General features: G+C 34.4%; 1 protein-coding gene across 1 annotated transcript in view; it reads right to left on the minus strand.

Annotated features, from left to right (window-relative positions):
• Positions 1-986: 986 nt before the first annotated feature.
• LOC111614568 overlaps positions 987-14,275 on the minus strand; it is a 22,789-nt gene continuing 9,500 nt past the window's right edge. Inside the window, exon 4 of the mRNA XM_023355937.1 lies at positions 987-1,355. Within this exon, the coding sequence (XP_023211705.1) occupies positions 1,342-1,355 (14 nt within the window). The 3' untranslated portion in view covers positions 987-1,341. The remainder of the gene's footprint in view (positions 1,356-14,275) is intronic.

Here is a 14,275-nt window from a genome sequence, read left to right on the forward strand (position 1 = left end):
AGATCTTTCGCTGTTAAGTTAGTGTAAATTTGTTAAAATATTTGCAAGAACTTTGTTTCATTGTAATTTCACAATTTCTACAAAATTCCCAGACAAAATTAATAGTTCACCTGGACAGTGAGTCAATTCCCGGACTGTCCGGGTGAAAATCGGATGGGTGGTAACACTTTATGTGACAAATGACATCGCTTTTGTTTCTTCACATGGCATGCTTTCAGAGAAAAATGGCTGGTCCTTTCTTAGCTGTAACAGCAATGAATGCAAATAGACTGTCCTTATTGGGGCATTGACAAAGATTGGCAAAATCACACTTTAATGATCATATCTAGATTCCTTCTGTTTCTCACTTCTTGCTATAAAAGTTTTCAGAAAGTAAAGATTTCATTAAAATGTTAGAGAAGTGGAGAGAAAATATTATAGAACATGAAATGTAAAGATGCTATCTGATTATTGCTGAATGTAGAAGAAAAAAGGAGAAAAACAATCTGCATATATGATAGGGGGTTGAATATTCTTAGTTATATTTTTTCCTTTTGGTTTCTGAACCAATGAAGAAATGAAACTCAGTCAATGAACTGAATAAGAAAGTCTCTTAAACCGAACTGCTTATAAAAATCTTCACATTAACAACTGTAACAATACAAAAATATGCAGTTATACATCAAAATAAAATTTTTGTGCTTTATTCTCATTTTGTCAAAAACCATTACACAAGGAAAACATGTTCTCTTTCAGAAATCAGTATTGTTGGATTGTAAAATATAACATGTTAGAAATGAAATAATATTTACAAAATGCAAACTTGCAAATTTATCATTAATATAGTGTATCTATCCATATATCTGTAGTGTAGAATCAAAGTATTCCAATTATTAACCCATAATTTAATATAATTTCAGCACATATTAAAGTTTAATTTCATATTAACAATAAAAATTCTAGATAAAAATGATACAATATGTACAGTATATCACATTAAGCAGAAAATGAACTTTCCAATGGATTTGGTTAAAAATAATTTTCATCAACCTTAAATTCCAGAATAATTTATTAAATCTACATGCTGTAGCTTTTGTGCTGATAATAATAAATTGTGCTGAGATTTAGGGTTGGTGAATATTGAAACTGAGCATTTTTACGAAATTAAAACTTTTACAACAAGTATTTCTTTCATTTATTCAAATAAACCATTAACAAATCACAGTATAAAAAGAATATAAATATTTATGTACAATTTATCTCTCAAATTTTAAAATATAAATTAAAGGCTGATTTATTTTAAATTTTCACTCTCTTCAATAGTGTCCATTGTCAAGTCTATTTGTACTGGATCATGCCTAATCAGCAATTTAGATCTGAAAAGAAGAAGAAAAGTATTACATACATACATACATATATATAGATACATCTACACAAACACACTCTTACTTATTTCATTACAACACTAAATACAGTGATACCTCATACTTCAAACGACAACTTCCAATGCCTAAAGATTCTAAATGTTCAGATGCTAAATTTGAAAAAAATTTGCTTTGGAGTTTGAACTGCACATGCAGTGAAAAATGCACCCCAAGTGCAAAATAAGCTTCTTAACAAAGAATACAATCTCAAATCAACAAATGTGTTAAATTTCACAACTGTTATAATTAAATCAAACATCTATGTTAAGTAACCATAGCTGGTAAAATATGCAAAAACTTTCTATTCACACTTTTAATTATTAGTGGTGGCATCTGAAATGTGTATGGAAGCAAGGAAGTTCAACAAGTAAGAGGAGGACTAATATTGACGATTCAGATGAACTTATCACAAAACATGAATATGATACACTTGTGGCAGATCTGACAGTCATGTTTAAGATGTTGAAGTCAATGGTGTGTGACCAGTAAATGCAATTTTCATTTTTTTATACAGTATTCACATATCTTATTTATTGTTCTTGTGTTTTAATTTACTATTAAAGTATTTAACTGTGTTTGTTTTAACCTTAAATTGCGTGTATTTGCTGTTTTAACTTTATTGAAACGCGTGGTGTTACCACCCGTCTGGTTTTCACCCGGATAGTCTGGGAACTGACTCACTGTCCAGGTGAACTGTTAATTTTGTCTGGGAATTTCGTAGAAATTGTGAAATTACAATGAAACAAAGTTCTTGCAAATATTTTTACAAATTTACACTATTTTAACAGCGAAAGAACTTGCACTTACTGAAACTCATCTGCAATTCTGCCATGTTAGTTAGTCTGTTTATACCAATGTGTGGTGCACAACCTGTTGACCTTTTTTTTTGTGTTTTGCATGTACAATTATACGATTGTACATTCAAAAAACAAAAAAAAAATATTGGATATCTCTTATCTCATCTCTCCAATATCCAATAGAGCTAAGTCATCTGTACCTGTTCTTTCTTAATTTAAGTTACTCCTACACAAGTTCCTAGTCCCTAACTGTAACTGATTTAGAACCGTCATACACGTTATTCTTCGCATTGTAAAATGACATTGTGCATGCGTCAGGAACTTCTATTTGAACAAACCTGACCTGCCATCTGGGTCAGCAATTTTCAAAAGGTGGCAACACTAGAAACGAATATTGTTTAGGGTCAAGAAAAGGATTAATTCACTTATCATTATTTCTAATGGAAAAAATTGCTTCAGACTTCAAATAATTTGGAATTTGAATGGCTTCCTGGAATGAATTAAATTTAAAGTACAAGGCACCACTGTATTTATTTCATTTTACAGTAGCATGTTCCAGAACATTCAGGGGAATAAGTAAAACATTAAAAGATACATTATATTCTTCTTGACAGTGAAATTTTAACATAGAAAATGAGAATTACTACTAATCATTTTAGAGTTATAAAAAATAATTCACACATACATACACATATAAAATTTACTATTAAAATTATATTAATATTACAGAAAGGACATATCTTCATTAGATTAGCTATATTAAGAAAAAATTATGAAAGCATATAAAGCAAATAGAACTTTCTGTTTTGTTAAAATTTCAGTAAATATTCATTACTTTATATGGAATGTATTAAATACAGTAAAATTAAAAATTCTGTAAAAACATTAAAATTGAATATAATTCATAAATAGATTAATTGATTATAAAAAATAATTACTGCAATAACTGTATATACAATGTAAAATTAACTCAGACACCTAAAAAGACTGCAATTAACAGTAAATATGTGGCACCATTGTCACATGCCTGGAGGACATTTTTTTGAAATGAAAGTAAAAAGTGACTAAAAATTGCAAAATATGAAGAAATTGAACAAAACTTCAGATATATTCCCATATTAATGATGTCATGTTTGGTTCTCAAGCTGAAAATTGATTGCAGCAAACTTACAAGTTAATTTTGATTTCTAACCATCAAATGGCCATCCATTTGATGGTTAGAAATCAAATGGATAGATTATTCATTCATTCATTCATTCATTAGTTTAATTGTACATTTAAAACAAGGTACAAAGTCCTGCCCCGCAGTGAGCATTACAGTAACATAACCGTTACATAGTTCCACCGAGTTACAGTATGCACTAATGAACAAAGCAAAGTGAAAAGAAAAATTTAAAAATAAATAAATAAATAAAAATAAAAACACAATGACAAAAGAAGACCCGAACAAAATATGCAGCAGCTTGCTGCAGCATATAACAGATTACTTATCTGCAGGAATATTTTCACAAATGAAGGTTGCAGTAAATACAATAATTCTGACAAAGTGTTTAACAGAATTTATCCCGTGCAGAAAATTTGTAAGACAAAGATTTGAGAATCCCATGAGTCCATATATAATATGCGTACAAGCAAAAAAAAAGAAAAGTCCACACAGCTAATAATTGTAAGTATCAATTCCAACACTTTAAACCCAAAAACAGAGAAAAATGAAGAAGCTTACATAATTCTTACAGTCAGCAAACACAAATGTATATAGAGAAGTGATGATCTGCTTGTATTAGTTGTTGTGCTAAGGAGCAGAGGTAGCACTATGAATTAAACAATTTGTGTCCTGTAAAAGATTCCATAATTATTAAGGTAAGTAGTCAGCTGTCTTAATATATAAGGCTTTTGCTTTAATGTAGAGTGGACACTCCTTATCCAGTGTGTTATGTTCATGTTTATCTAGGCCACTCCTCAAACAATTAGCACATTTAGGCTTTTCACTTTTCTTTGTACATGTCTTAAACAAATGATCATCACCACAATGGCTACAAACTTTCTTCGGTGATGGGCAACTTGCCGCCAAATGTCCAAAAGCAAGACATTTGTAGCACTGTCGTACAGGGAAAAAATCATAAACCTTGCACGTTTTCCACTGAACATAAAAATATCCTTGTTTTTTAGTCATTGCCCTAATCTCCGGTGACATCTCTAATACCCACGATAAAAACTCGTCATTTCTCTGTTTGATTGAAAATCGAATGTTTAAAACCTTTTTAAACTCCTCCATCGTGTACTTCTGTAAAAAATCAGGTATTCTAGTAGGTCCTCTTTGGTAACTGAGTTCGGGACTGAAGTCACTTTCATAAGAGGAAGATGCCGTCTTGCGTTTCGTGCCTTTAATCCTTCTATTTTGTCTAATTGTTCCTGAAAGTATTCAGCCTCTTCTCTGATAGGAAAATCAACAGCAATTCCACCCTTGTTAATCTTACGAATATGCTTTACAGGCACCTTATGCAATCTTTGATCAAAGGAATTAGCAATGGATAGATTATTTAAAAAAAAGATTGTCAACTACAAGGTTATAACAGGTGAAAGTGCAAGTGTTGATAGCATTGAACAGTGGAGATAAGCAATTTTGCCAACTCTTTTTGATGGTTATAAACAGAGATTTTCAATGTTAATGTGTACAATCTTCCACAACTTCCTGCCTGAAGATGCTCCGTTCCAAAAGGAGAAATAAAATGATATCAAACAAGACAATGAATATGTCGTCATCTTTATAAGTGAAACACGAATAGGTCCAAAAAGCTCCCTTTACTGCTCATAGGAAGGTTGGCAAAATCTAGAAGTTTCAAAAATGTAGTTTTTCATGGAAGTATACAAGCAATAACATTGTTTGGATGACTTGCACTTTTTAAAAATTATTTGAGCTCATTAGACACAAAATACAAAAATTATATTACTGATTGATCAATGAGTAGCCCATCCAAAAATATTAGGTTAAGCAATATCAGTCTCCAACTATTACTACCATATGCAACATTAAGGCCATGACACACTAGGTAATTTCTCACCTGAGAGACGTGTCTCCAAGCAACAAAAACCCGTTGACATTCACCGATATTTGGACAAACAGGTAGACAAGTTGCTGGAGTTATACAATCGACATTTCTACTTGGTAATCGTAAATTTTTGTTAATGGTGCAAGGTTAGGTTAGTCAGACTCCATTTGCAATATGACACATGACTTTCCTCTAGTTCCTACTTCACCATCATCAATGCATCAATGCCTCACATATAGAAATAAACCTACCAAGTTTCGAAATTTTTGGTTCATCCAGGTCCTGAGATATAATGCAAAACAGATGCTTACACACACAAACAAACAAAAAACAAACACAAACAAACAATTTTGTAAGGGTTTTTTTTTTACATTTTTAGGAGTGTCATTGTGACACTCCTAAATGCAAAAAGAAAACATGGAATTAAAATTTGACTGATTACCATACTTTCCCTACATTATAATCTGCAACAGTTGGGAAAGAAAAAAAAAATAATGTCTGGTCTTTTAGCATATATCTATAGAACATAGATTATTATATTTATTGAACAAAGTATTGATACTTTCCAGTCTAATGATTTTTTAGCTGGACAAAATGTTGAATAAATTAGATGAAAATAAAATACCTACTTTTGAAATTTAAATCTCTCAAAACTTTCACTTAGTTTTAATTGTTTCATATCATTAAAACATGTTTTTTTATTTTTAGACAATCCTGTCCTCCTGCATTTTTGTAGAAAATTTCTTCCTGATAAAAGAATTTAAAATTTTAATTATTATTTTCATTAATGTATGATTAAAAAATAACAGTTCAATGAAATTACTTAAAATTATAAATTTATTTGCAAACTTAATAATAATAACAATAATAATAATAAATAACTCTCCCGTGGTCACCACCTGGTTGTGGTGGGAGAGACCAGTAATTTTACTGAACCATGGAGCAATGCAGGCTGGAGCACAAGCTCCTAGTAGGAACACCCATGCCAGTAAGGTCTATAGGGAGAAATGAAGCTAAGAGTGACCACACCCACATTCTGTGCAGATAATTATCATAGTAGTAACCAGATGAAAGTGTGATACTAGCTCAGATGTCGCCCGGGTTAACAAGGTCCACATTCGTGGGTTAGGCAGAGGCTCACATTCAAAAAAATAGGCTCCAGTCTCCCTTGGTTACTGGTGGCGAAAGCAGCACTGGCCCAAGAATGGCTACTGCAATGCTCTCAACAGACATGAGGAATCAACCTAGCCTTGGTGTTTCTGTGGCAATGCATCCACAGACCACAAAGGCTGGAAAACCACGCCAACGGATGAAATGGACAACAGAAATGAACGATTTTATCATCCGTACTTACTACACCATCACAAAACTCGAAACAAACATGACAGCATACAGACAACAACTACACCATAGATTCACACAACAATATCCTCACCTCACTGTCACCGAACAAAGGGTTGTTGATCAAAAACGAACAATTATACACAACAACCTTATCCCACAAACAACACTTGAACTTATCAAACAACAGGTTGCTGATCAAATACATCAACAGACAGAAACATTTAACATTAATGAAGATCACGTAACCTGTCAGGATAATCCAGCAACAAGCATTGATAATAGTACACATACAACAACTACCATTAATGATACTACAGACACTTCCTCATCCATCACTGATAACATAGATATAGATTTAGTTAATACACTCTCACTTATATTTCAGGAAACACTCACTAAATATACAGGCACAGATCCCACACAAAGACCACGAATACCGAAAATCAACACGTCAAAGGTAGTAGGAAAAACACTAAATTATGTAAACACTCACTTACTACCAAACTACATTCATTCAATTTCTACACTCTCAGACATTCATACATTAGTTTATGCTGGGGCAGTCACAGTAGTAACACACCATGGACTGAAAATACAATCACAGACAGACACACACAAAACACAATTCTATCACAAGCCTGCCTGGCAGAGAAGAATAGAAACACAAATAAATGACATTAGACAGCAATTAGGCAGGCTGACACAATACACTAAAAACAACATAACACCCAAATTAAAGAAACAACTCAAAAACATTTTCAAGAAAATCAAAACACACACAAAACATGAACATCACAACACACACATTACAGAATACATCGATACACTAAAACAAAAACTCGCAGCCAAAGCACGTAGACTCAAACGATACAAAACATGTACACTACGAAAACAACAAAATAAATTATTCACAAACAATGAAAAACTTTTCTACAGACAAATCAGTACCAAAACAAACACTGATACACAGCACAGTGGCACACCAACAGAAGAAGAACTCACAACTTATTGGTCTTCTCTTTGGTCCAATGCTGTTACACACAATGCTGATGCAGGCTGGATCGAGGAGGAGAACAGAAACTTGCACAACATACCAACTATGCCCTGTGCTGAAATAAACATACACGACATTCGCTACGCTGTTAACAGAACACACAACTGGAAGACACCTGGTGTAGACAACATTCACAATTTCTGGTATAAAAAGTTTACATCACTGCACCAGGAACTAGCTAAACATCTAACACACATCATCATCAACCCACAAGACATGCCAAAATTTCTTACTTAGGGCATCACCTACATGAAACCTAAAAAGAATACCACCACAGACCCCACACAATACAGACCAATTACATGTCTCCCAACACTCTACAAAATATTGACAGCATATATCGCAAACAAAATATACAAACACATTGAAGAACATGACATTCTTACAGAACAACAAAAAGGTTGCTGTAGAAATCACAGGGGATGTAAAGAACATCCCCTGATTCATAGATTCAGTCATTCTATGGCAAGCACACAAACAACACAGAAACATACACATCACATATATAGACTACAGAAAAGCATTTGACAGTGTTCCACACAGTTGGCTGCTACATATTCCACACATGTACAAAATACATCTGTCACTCATTGCATTCTTCCAAAATACTATGCAGCACTGGAGAACAACACTACATCTCAGGGTTAGTAACACTTCAATACAAACAAACGAAATATTCATTAGGCAAGGAATTTTTCAAGGAGATTCCTTGAGTCCACTGGTTCTGCCTAGCCTTGAACCCATTATCCAACATGTTAAACAACATGCAATATGGCTACAATATCAGACATGAAAAAACAACACAGTTTACGCTGTCACATCTCATGTACATAAAACTTTATGCACATGAGATGTGACAGCACACAAAACTTTATGCATCCACACAAAAACAACTTCATCAACTCCTACAAATCACACATTCATACACTAAGGACATACAAATGGAGTTTGGCTTAAACAAATGCAAAAACTTCACATAGAAAAAGGAATCCTGAAGAAAGAAGATTTTGCATTTGGAAATGGAGACATTGAATCCATGGAAGAAGGCAAGTTCTACAAGTATTTAGAATTCCAACAGGCCAAACTAACAGAACATACACAAATAAAGCAAAGATTAATTAAAGAATACCAAAGTAGTTGAAACACTATTCTCAGAACACAGTTAAAGCCATAAACACATGTGTTGTCCCAGTACTAACTTATTCTTTTGTAGTTATACATTGGATTCACCTCGCACACATCTTGAGTAACTCCAAAGAAAAACAAGAACAACACTTGCTAAGCAACATCATTGCATAAGCAACATCATTCTAAATCCGCCATAGAAAGATCAACCCTTCCATGTAAAGATGGTGAACATGGCCTGATTAACATAGTAAACCTTCACTACAACAAATACAGACACTGCGAGAGTTTTTCTACAAAAATACAAGAAATGTCACAGTTACATCTAGCAGACTCAAATAACACACCATTAAACTTACACACACAACATATAAAAAGCACAGACACCATCAAGCAATCGTGGGCTCAAAAGGCACTCCATGGCAGGCATCCTTATGACCTGGCCCAGGATTTTGTTGACAGAACTGTGGCAGACAGCTGGTTAGATCGGGGATGCCTCTTTGAGGAGATGGAAGGATTCATGATTGCTATACAAGATCAGGTCATAAATACTAAAAACTACAGAAAACACATACTCAAAGATACAACACTCACAAATGACATGCAGAAAATGTCACAGCGTGCCAAACTATTCAACACATCACTTCTGGTTGCAAGCTCTTGGCACAGACAGATTATTTACACAGACACAAATATAATACACCAAGAGCTTGTAAACAAACAAATTATCAGACATGCACACATCATACTACAAATACATTTCACAGTCATTGAAAAACAATATGCACAAAATGTACAACACAGAGCCATAATCACAGATAAAGCAATTTACCATAACAGACCAGACATCACACTCATTGACAAACACAATAAAATCACATACATTAAAGACATATCCATTCCAAACACTCACAATGTACAAAATACATGCACTGAAAAATTCAGCAAGTACAGGTATACCTCACCTTACGTCGGTAATTGGTTCCAGGAGAACGACTTAAGTCGAAAAACGACGTAAGTCGAATTTACTTGTCTCCAAATCTACTTGTCACTAGGCTAAACCATAAATTGCCAATTCCGGTTCTGTATTTTATTTATTAATGCATTTTTAATAATATATGGTTAATAAGGATCTATTTTAAGCTTACAAAATAGAAACAAATAAATTTTAGTTTTTAATATAGTACAGAAAAAAGTAATCTAAATTTACGAATGCATGTACTGTAAATACAGTACATACTTGTAAATGTATATATTTTAATATGATTTTATGTGCTTTAAACATTTTTCTAGTGATATTACAACTTCAGTATTTGTGGCGGACAGACGTAAAGTCGAATAAAATGACTTAAACTTGATTTTTATTTTTCCATATACTTTTTTGACAAACGACATATAATTGGGAACAACGTAACTCGAAACGACGTAAAACGACGTAAGTCGAGGTATACCTGTACACAGAACTCACCCAGGAAATAAGGTATCTGTATGTGTGGAGGATGGATAGGGTGCTTATTGTACTGTACCTGTCGTTCTCTCTTCTACAAGTGTCATACCACACCCTACACAAAAGCCTGGGAACATTACAATTGAATAGAAACACATACAAGGTCTGTTCAAAAAGTATCGGACCTTTTTTTTTCCCGCGTAAACCAATGANTTGTGGTGGGAGAGACCAGTAATTTTACTGAACCATGGAGCAATGCAGGCTGGAGCACAAGCTCCTAGTAGGAACACCCATGCCAGTAAGGTCTATAGGGAGAAATGAAGCTAAGAGTGACCACACCCACATTCTGTGCAGATAATTATCATAGTAGTAACCAGATGAAAGTGTGATACTAGCTCAGATGTCGCCCGGGTTAACAAGGTCCACATTCGTGGGTTAGGCAGAGGCTCACATTCAAAAAAATAGGCTCCAGTCTCCCTTGGTTACTGGTGGCGAAAGCAGCACTGGCCCAAGAATGGCTACTGCAATGCTCTCAACAGACATGAGGAATCAACCTAGCCTTGGTGTTTCTGTGGCAATGCATCCACAGACCACAAAGGCTGGAAAACCACGCCAACGGATGAAATGGACAACAGAAATGAACGATTTTATCATCCGTACTTACTACACCATCACAAAACTCGAAACAAACATGACAGCATACAGAAAACAACTACACCATAGATTCACACAACAATATCCTCACCTCACTGTCACCGAACAAAGGGTTGTCGATCAAAAAAGAACAATTATACACAACAACCTTATCCCACAACCAACACTTGAACTTATCAAACAACAGGTTGCTGATCAAATACATCAACAGACAGAAACATTTAACATTAATGAAGATCACGTAACCTGTCAGGATAACCCAGCAACAAGCATTCATAATAGTACACATACAACAACTACCATTAATGATACTACAGACACTTCCTCATCCATCACTGATAACATATAGATTTATTTAATACACTATCACTTATATTTCAGGAAACTCACTAAATATACAGGCACAGATCCCACACAAAGACCACGAATACCGAAAATCAACACGTCAAAGGTAGTAGGAAAAACACTAAATTATGTAAACACTCACTTACTACCAAACTACACTCATTCAATTTCTACACTCTCAGACATTCATACATTAGTTTATGCTGGGGCAGTCACAGTAGTAACACACCATGGACTGAAAATACAATTGCAGACAAACACACACAAAACACAATTCTATCACAAGCCCGCCTGGCAGAGACGAATAGAAACACAAATAAATGACATCAGACTGCAATTAGGCAGGTTGACACAATACACTAAAAACAACATAACACCCAAATTAAACAAACAACTCAAAAACATTTTCAAGAAAATCAAAACACACACAAAACACGAACATCACAACACACACAAAACACGAACATCACAACACACACATTACAGAATACATCGATACACTAAAACAGAAACTTGCAGTCAAGGCACGCAGACTCAAACGATACAAAACATGCACATTACGAAAACAACAAAATGAATTATTCACAAACAATGAAAAACTTTTCTACAGACAAATCAGTACTAAAACAAACATTGATACACAGCACAGTGGCACACCAACAGAAGAAGAACTCACAACTTATTGGTCATCTCTTTGGTCCAATGCTGTTACACACAATGCTGATGCAGGCTGGATAAAGGAGGAGAACAGAAACTTGCATAACATACCAACTATGCCCTGTGCTGAAATAAATGTACACGACATCTGCTATGCTGTTAACAGAACACACAACTGGAAGACACCTGGTGTAGACAACATTCACAATTTCTGGTACAAAAAGTTTACATCACTGCATCAGGAACTAGCTAAACATCTAACACACATCATCATCAACCCACAAGACATGCCAAAATTTCTTACTTAGGGCATCACCTACATGAAACCTAAAAACAACAAAACCACAGACCCCACACAATACAGACCAATTACATGTCTCCCAACACTCTACAAAATATTGACAGCATATATCGCAAACAAAATATACAAACACATTGAAGAACATGACATTCTTACAGAACAACAAAAAGGTTGCTGTAGAAATCACAGGGGATGTAAAGAACATCCCCTGATTCATAGATTCAGTCATTCTATGGCAAGCACACAAACAACACAGAAACATACACATCACATATATAGACTACAGAAAAGCATTTGACAGTGTTCCACACAGTTGGCTGCTACATATTCCACACATGTACAAAATACATCTGTCACTCATTGCATTCTTCCAAAATACTATGCAGCACTGGAGAACAACACTACATCTCAGGGTTAGTAACACTTCAATACAAACAAACGAAATATTCATTAGGCAAGGAATTTTTCAAGGAGATTCCTTGAGTCCACTGGTTCTGCCTAGCCTTGAACCCATTATCCAACATGTTAAACAACATGCAATATGGCTACAATATCAGACATGAAAAAACAACACAGTTTACGCTGTCACATCTCATGTACATAAAACTTTATGCACATGAGATGTGACAGCACACAAAACTTTATGCATCCACACAAAAACAACTTCATCAACTCCTACAAATCACACATTCATACACTAAGGACATACAAATGGAGTTTGGCTTAAACAAATGCAAAAACTTCACATAGAAAAAGGAATCCTGAAGAAAGAAGATTTTGCATTTGGAAATGGAGACATTGAATCCATGGAAGAAGGCAAGTTCTACAAGTATTTAGAATTCCAACAGGCCAAACTAACAGAACATACACAAATAAAGCAAAGATTAATTAAAGAATACCAAAGTAGTTGAAACACTATTCTCAGAACACAGTTAAAGCCATAAACACATGTGTTGTCCCAGTACTAACTTATTCTTTTGTAGTTATACATTGGATTCACCTCGCACACATCTTGAGTAACTCCAAAGAAAAACAAGAACAACACTTGCTAAGCAACATCATTGCATAAGCAACATCATTCTAAATCCGCCATAGAAAGATCAACCCTTCCATGTAAAGATGGTGAACATGGCCTGATTAACATAGTAAACCTTCACTACAACAAATACAGACACTGCGAGAGTTTTTCTACAAAAATACAAGAAATGTCACAGTTACATCTAGCAGACTCAAATAACACACCATTAAACTTACACACACAACATATAAAAAGCACAGACACCATCAAGCAATCGTGGGCTCAAAAGGCACTCCATGGCAGGCATCCTTATGACCTGGCCCAGGATTTTGTTGACAGAACTGTGGCAGACAGCTGGTTAGATCGGGGATGCCTCTTTGAGGAGATGGAAGGATTCATGATTGCTATACAAGATCAGGTCATAAATACTAAAAACTACAGAAAACACATACTCAAAGATACAACACTCACAAATGACATGCAGAAAATGTCACAGCGTGCCAAACTATTCAACACATCACTTCTGGTTGCAAGCTCTTGGCACAGACAGATTATTTACACAGACACAAATATAATACACCAAGAGCTTGTAAACAAACAAATTATCAGACATGCACACATCATACTACAAATACATTTCACAGTCATTGAAAAACAATATGCACAAAATGTACAACACAGAGCCATAATCACAGATAAAGCAATTTACCATAACAGACCAGACATCACACTCATTGACAAACACAATAAAATCACATACATTAAAGACATATCCATTCCAAACACTCACAATGTACAAAATACATGCACTGAAAAATTCAGCAAGTACAGGTATACCTCACCTTACGTCGGTAATTGGTTCCAGGAGAACGACTTAAGTCGAAAAACGACGTAAGTCGAATTTACTTGTCTCCAAATCTACTTGTCACTAGGCTAAACCATAAATTGCCAATTCCGGTTCTGTATTTTATTTATTAATGCATTTTTAATAATATATGGTTAATAAGGATCTATTTTAAGCTTACAAACAAATAAATTTTAGTTTTTAATATAGTACAGAAAAAAGTAATCTAAATTTAC

Source organism: Centruroides sculpturatus, unplaced genomic scaffold (assembly GCF_000671375.1).
Source record: "Centruroides sculpturatus isolate CEXI.00-Female unplaced genomic scaffold, Cexi_2.0 scaffold1873, whole genome shotgun sequence".
NCBI classification, from domain to species: Eukaryota; Metazoa; Arthropoda; class Arachnida; order Scorpiones; family Buthidae; genus Centruroides; species Centruroides sculpturatus.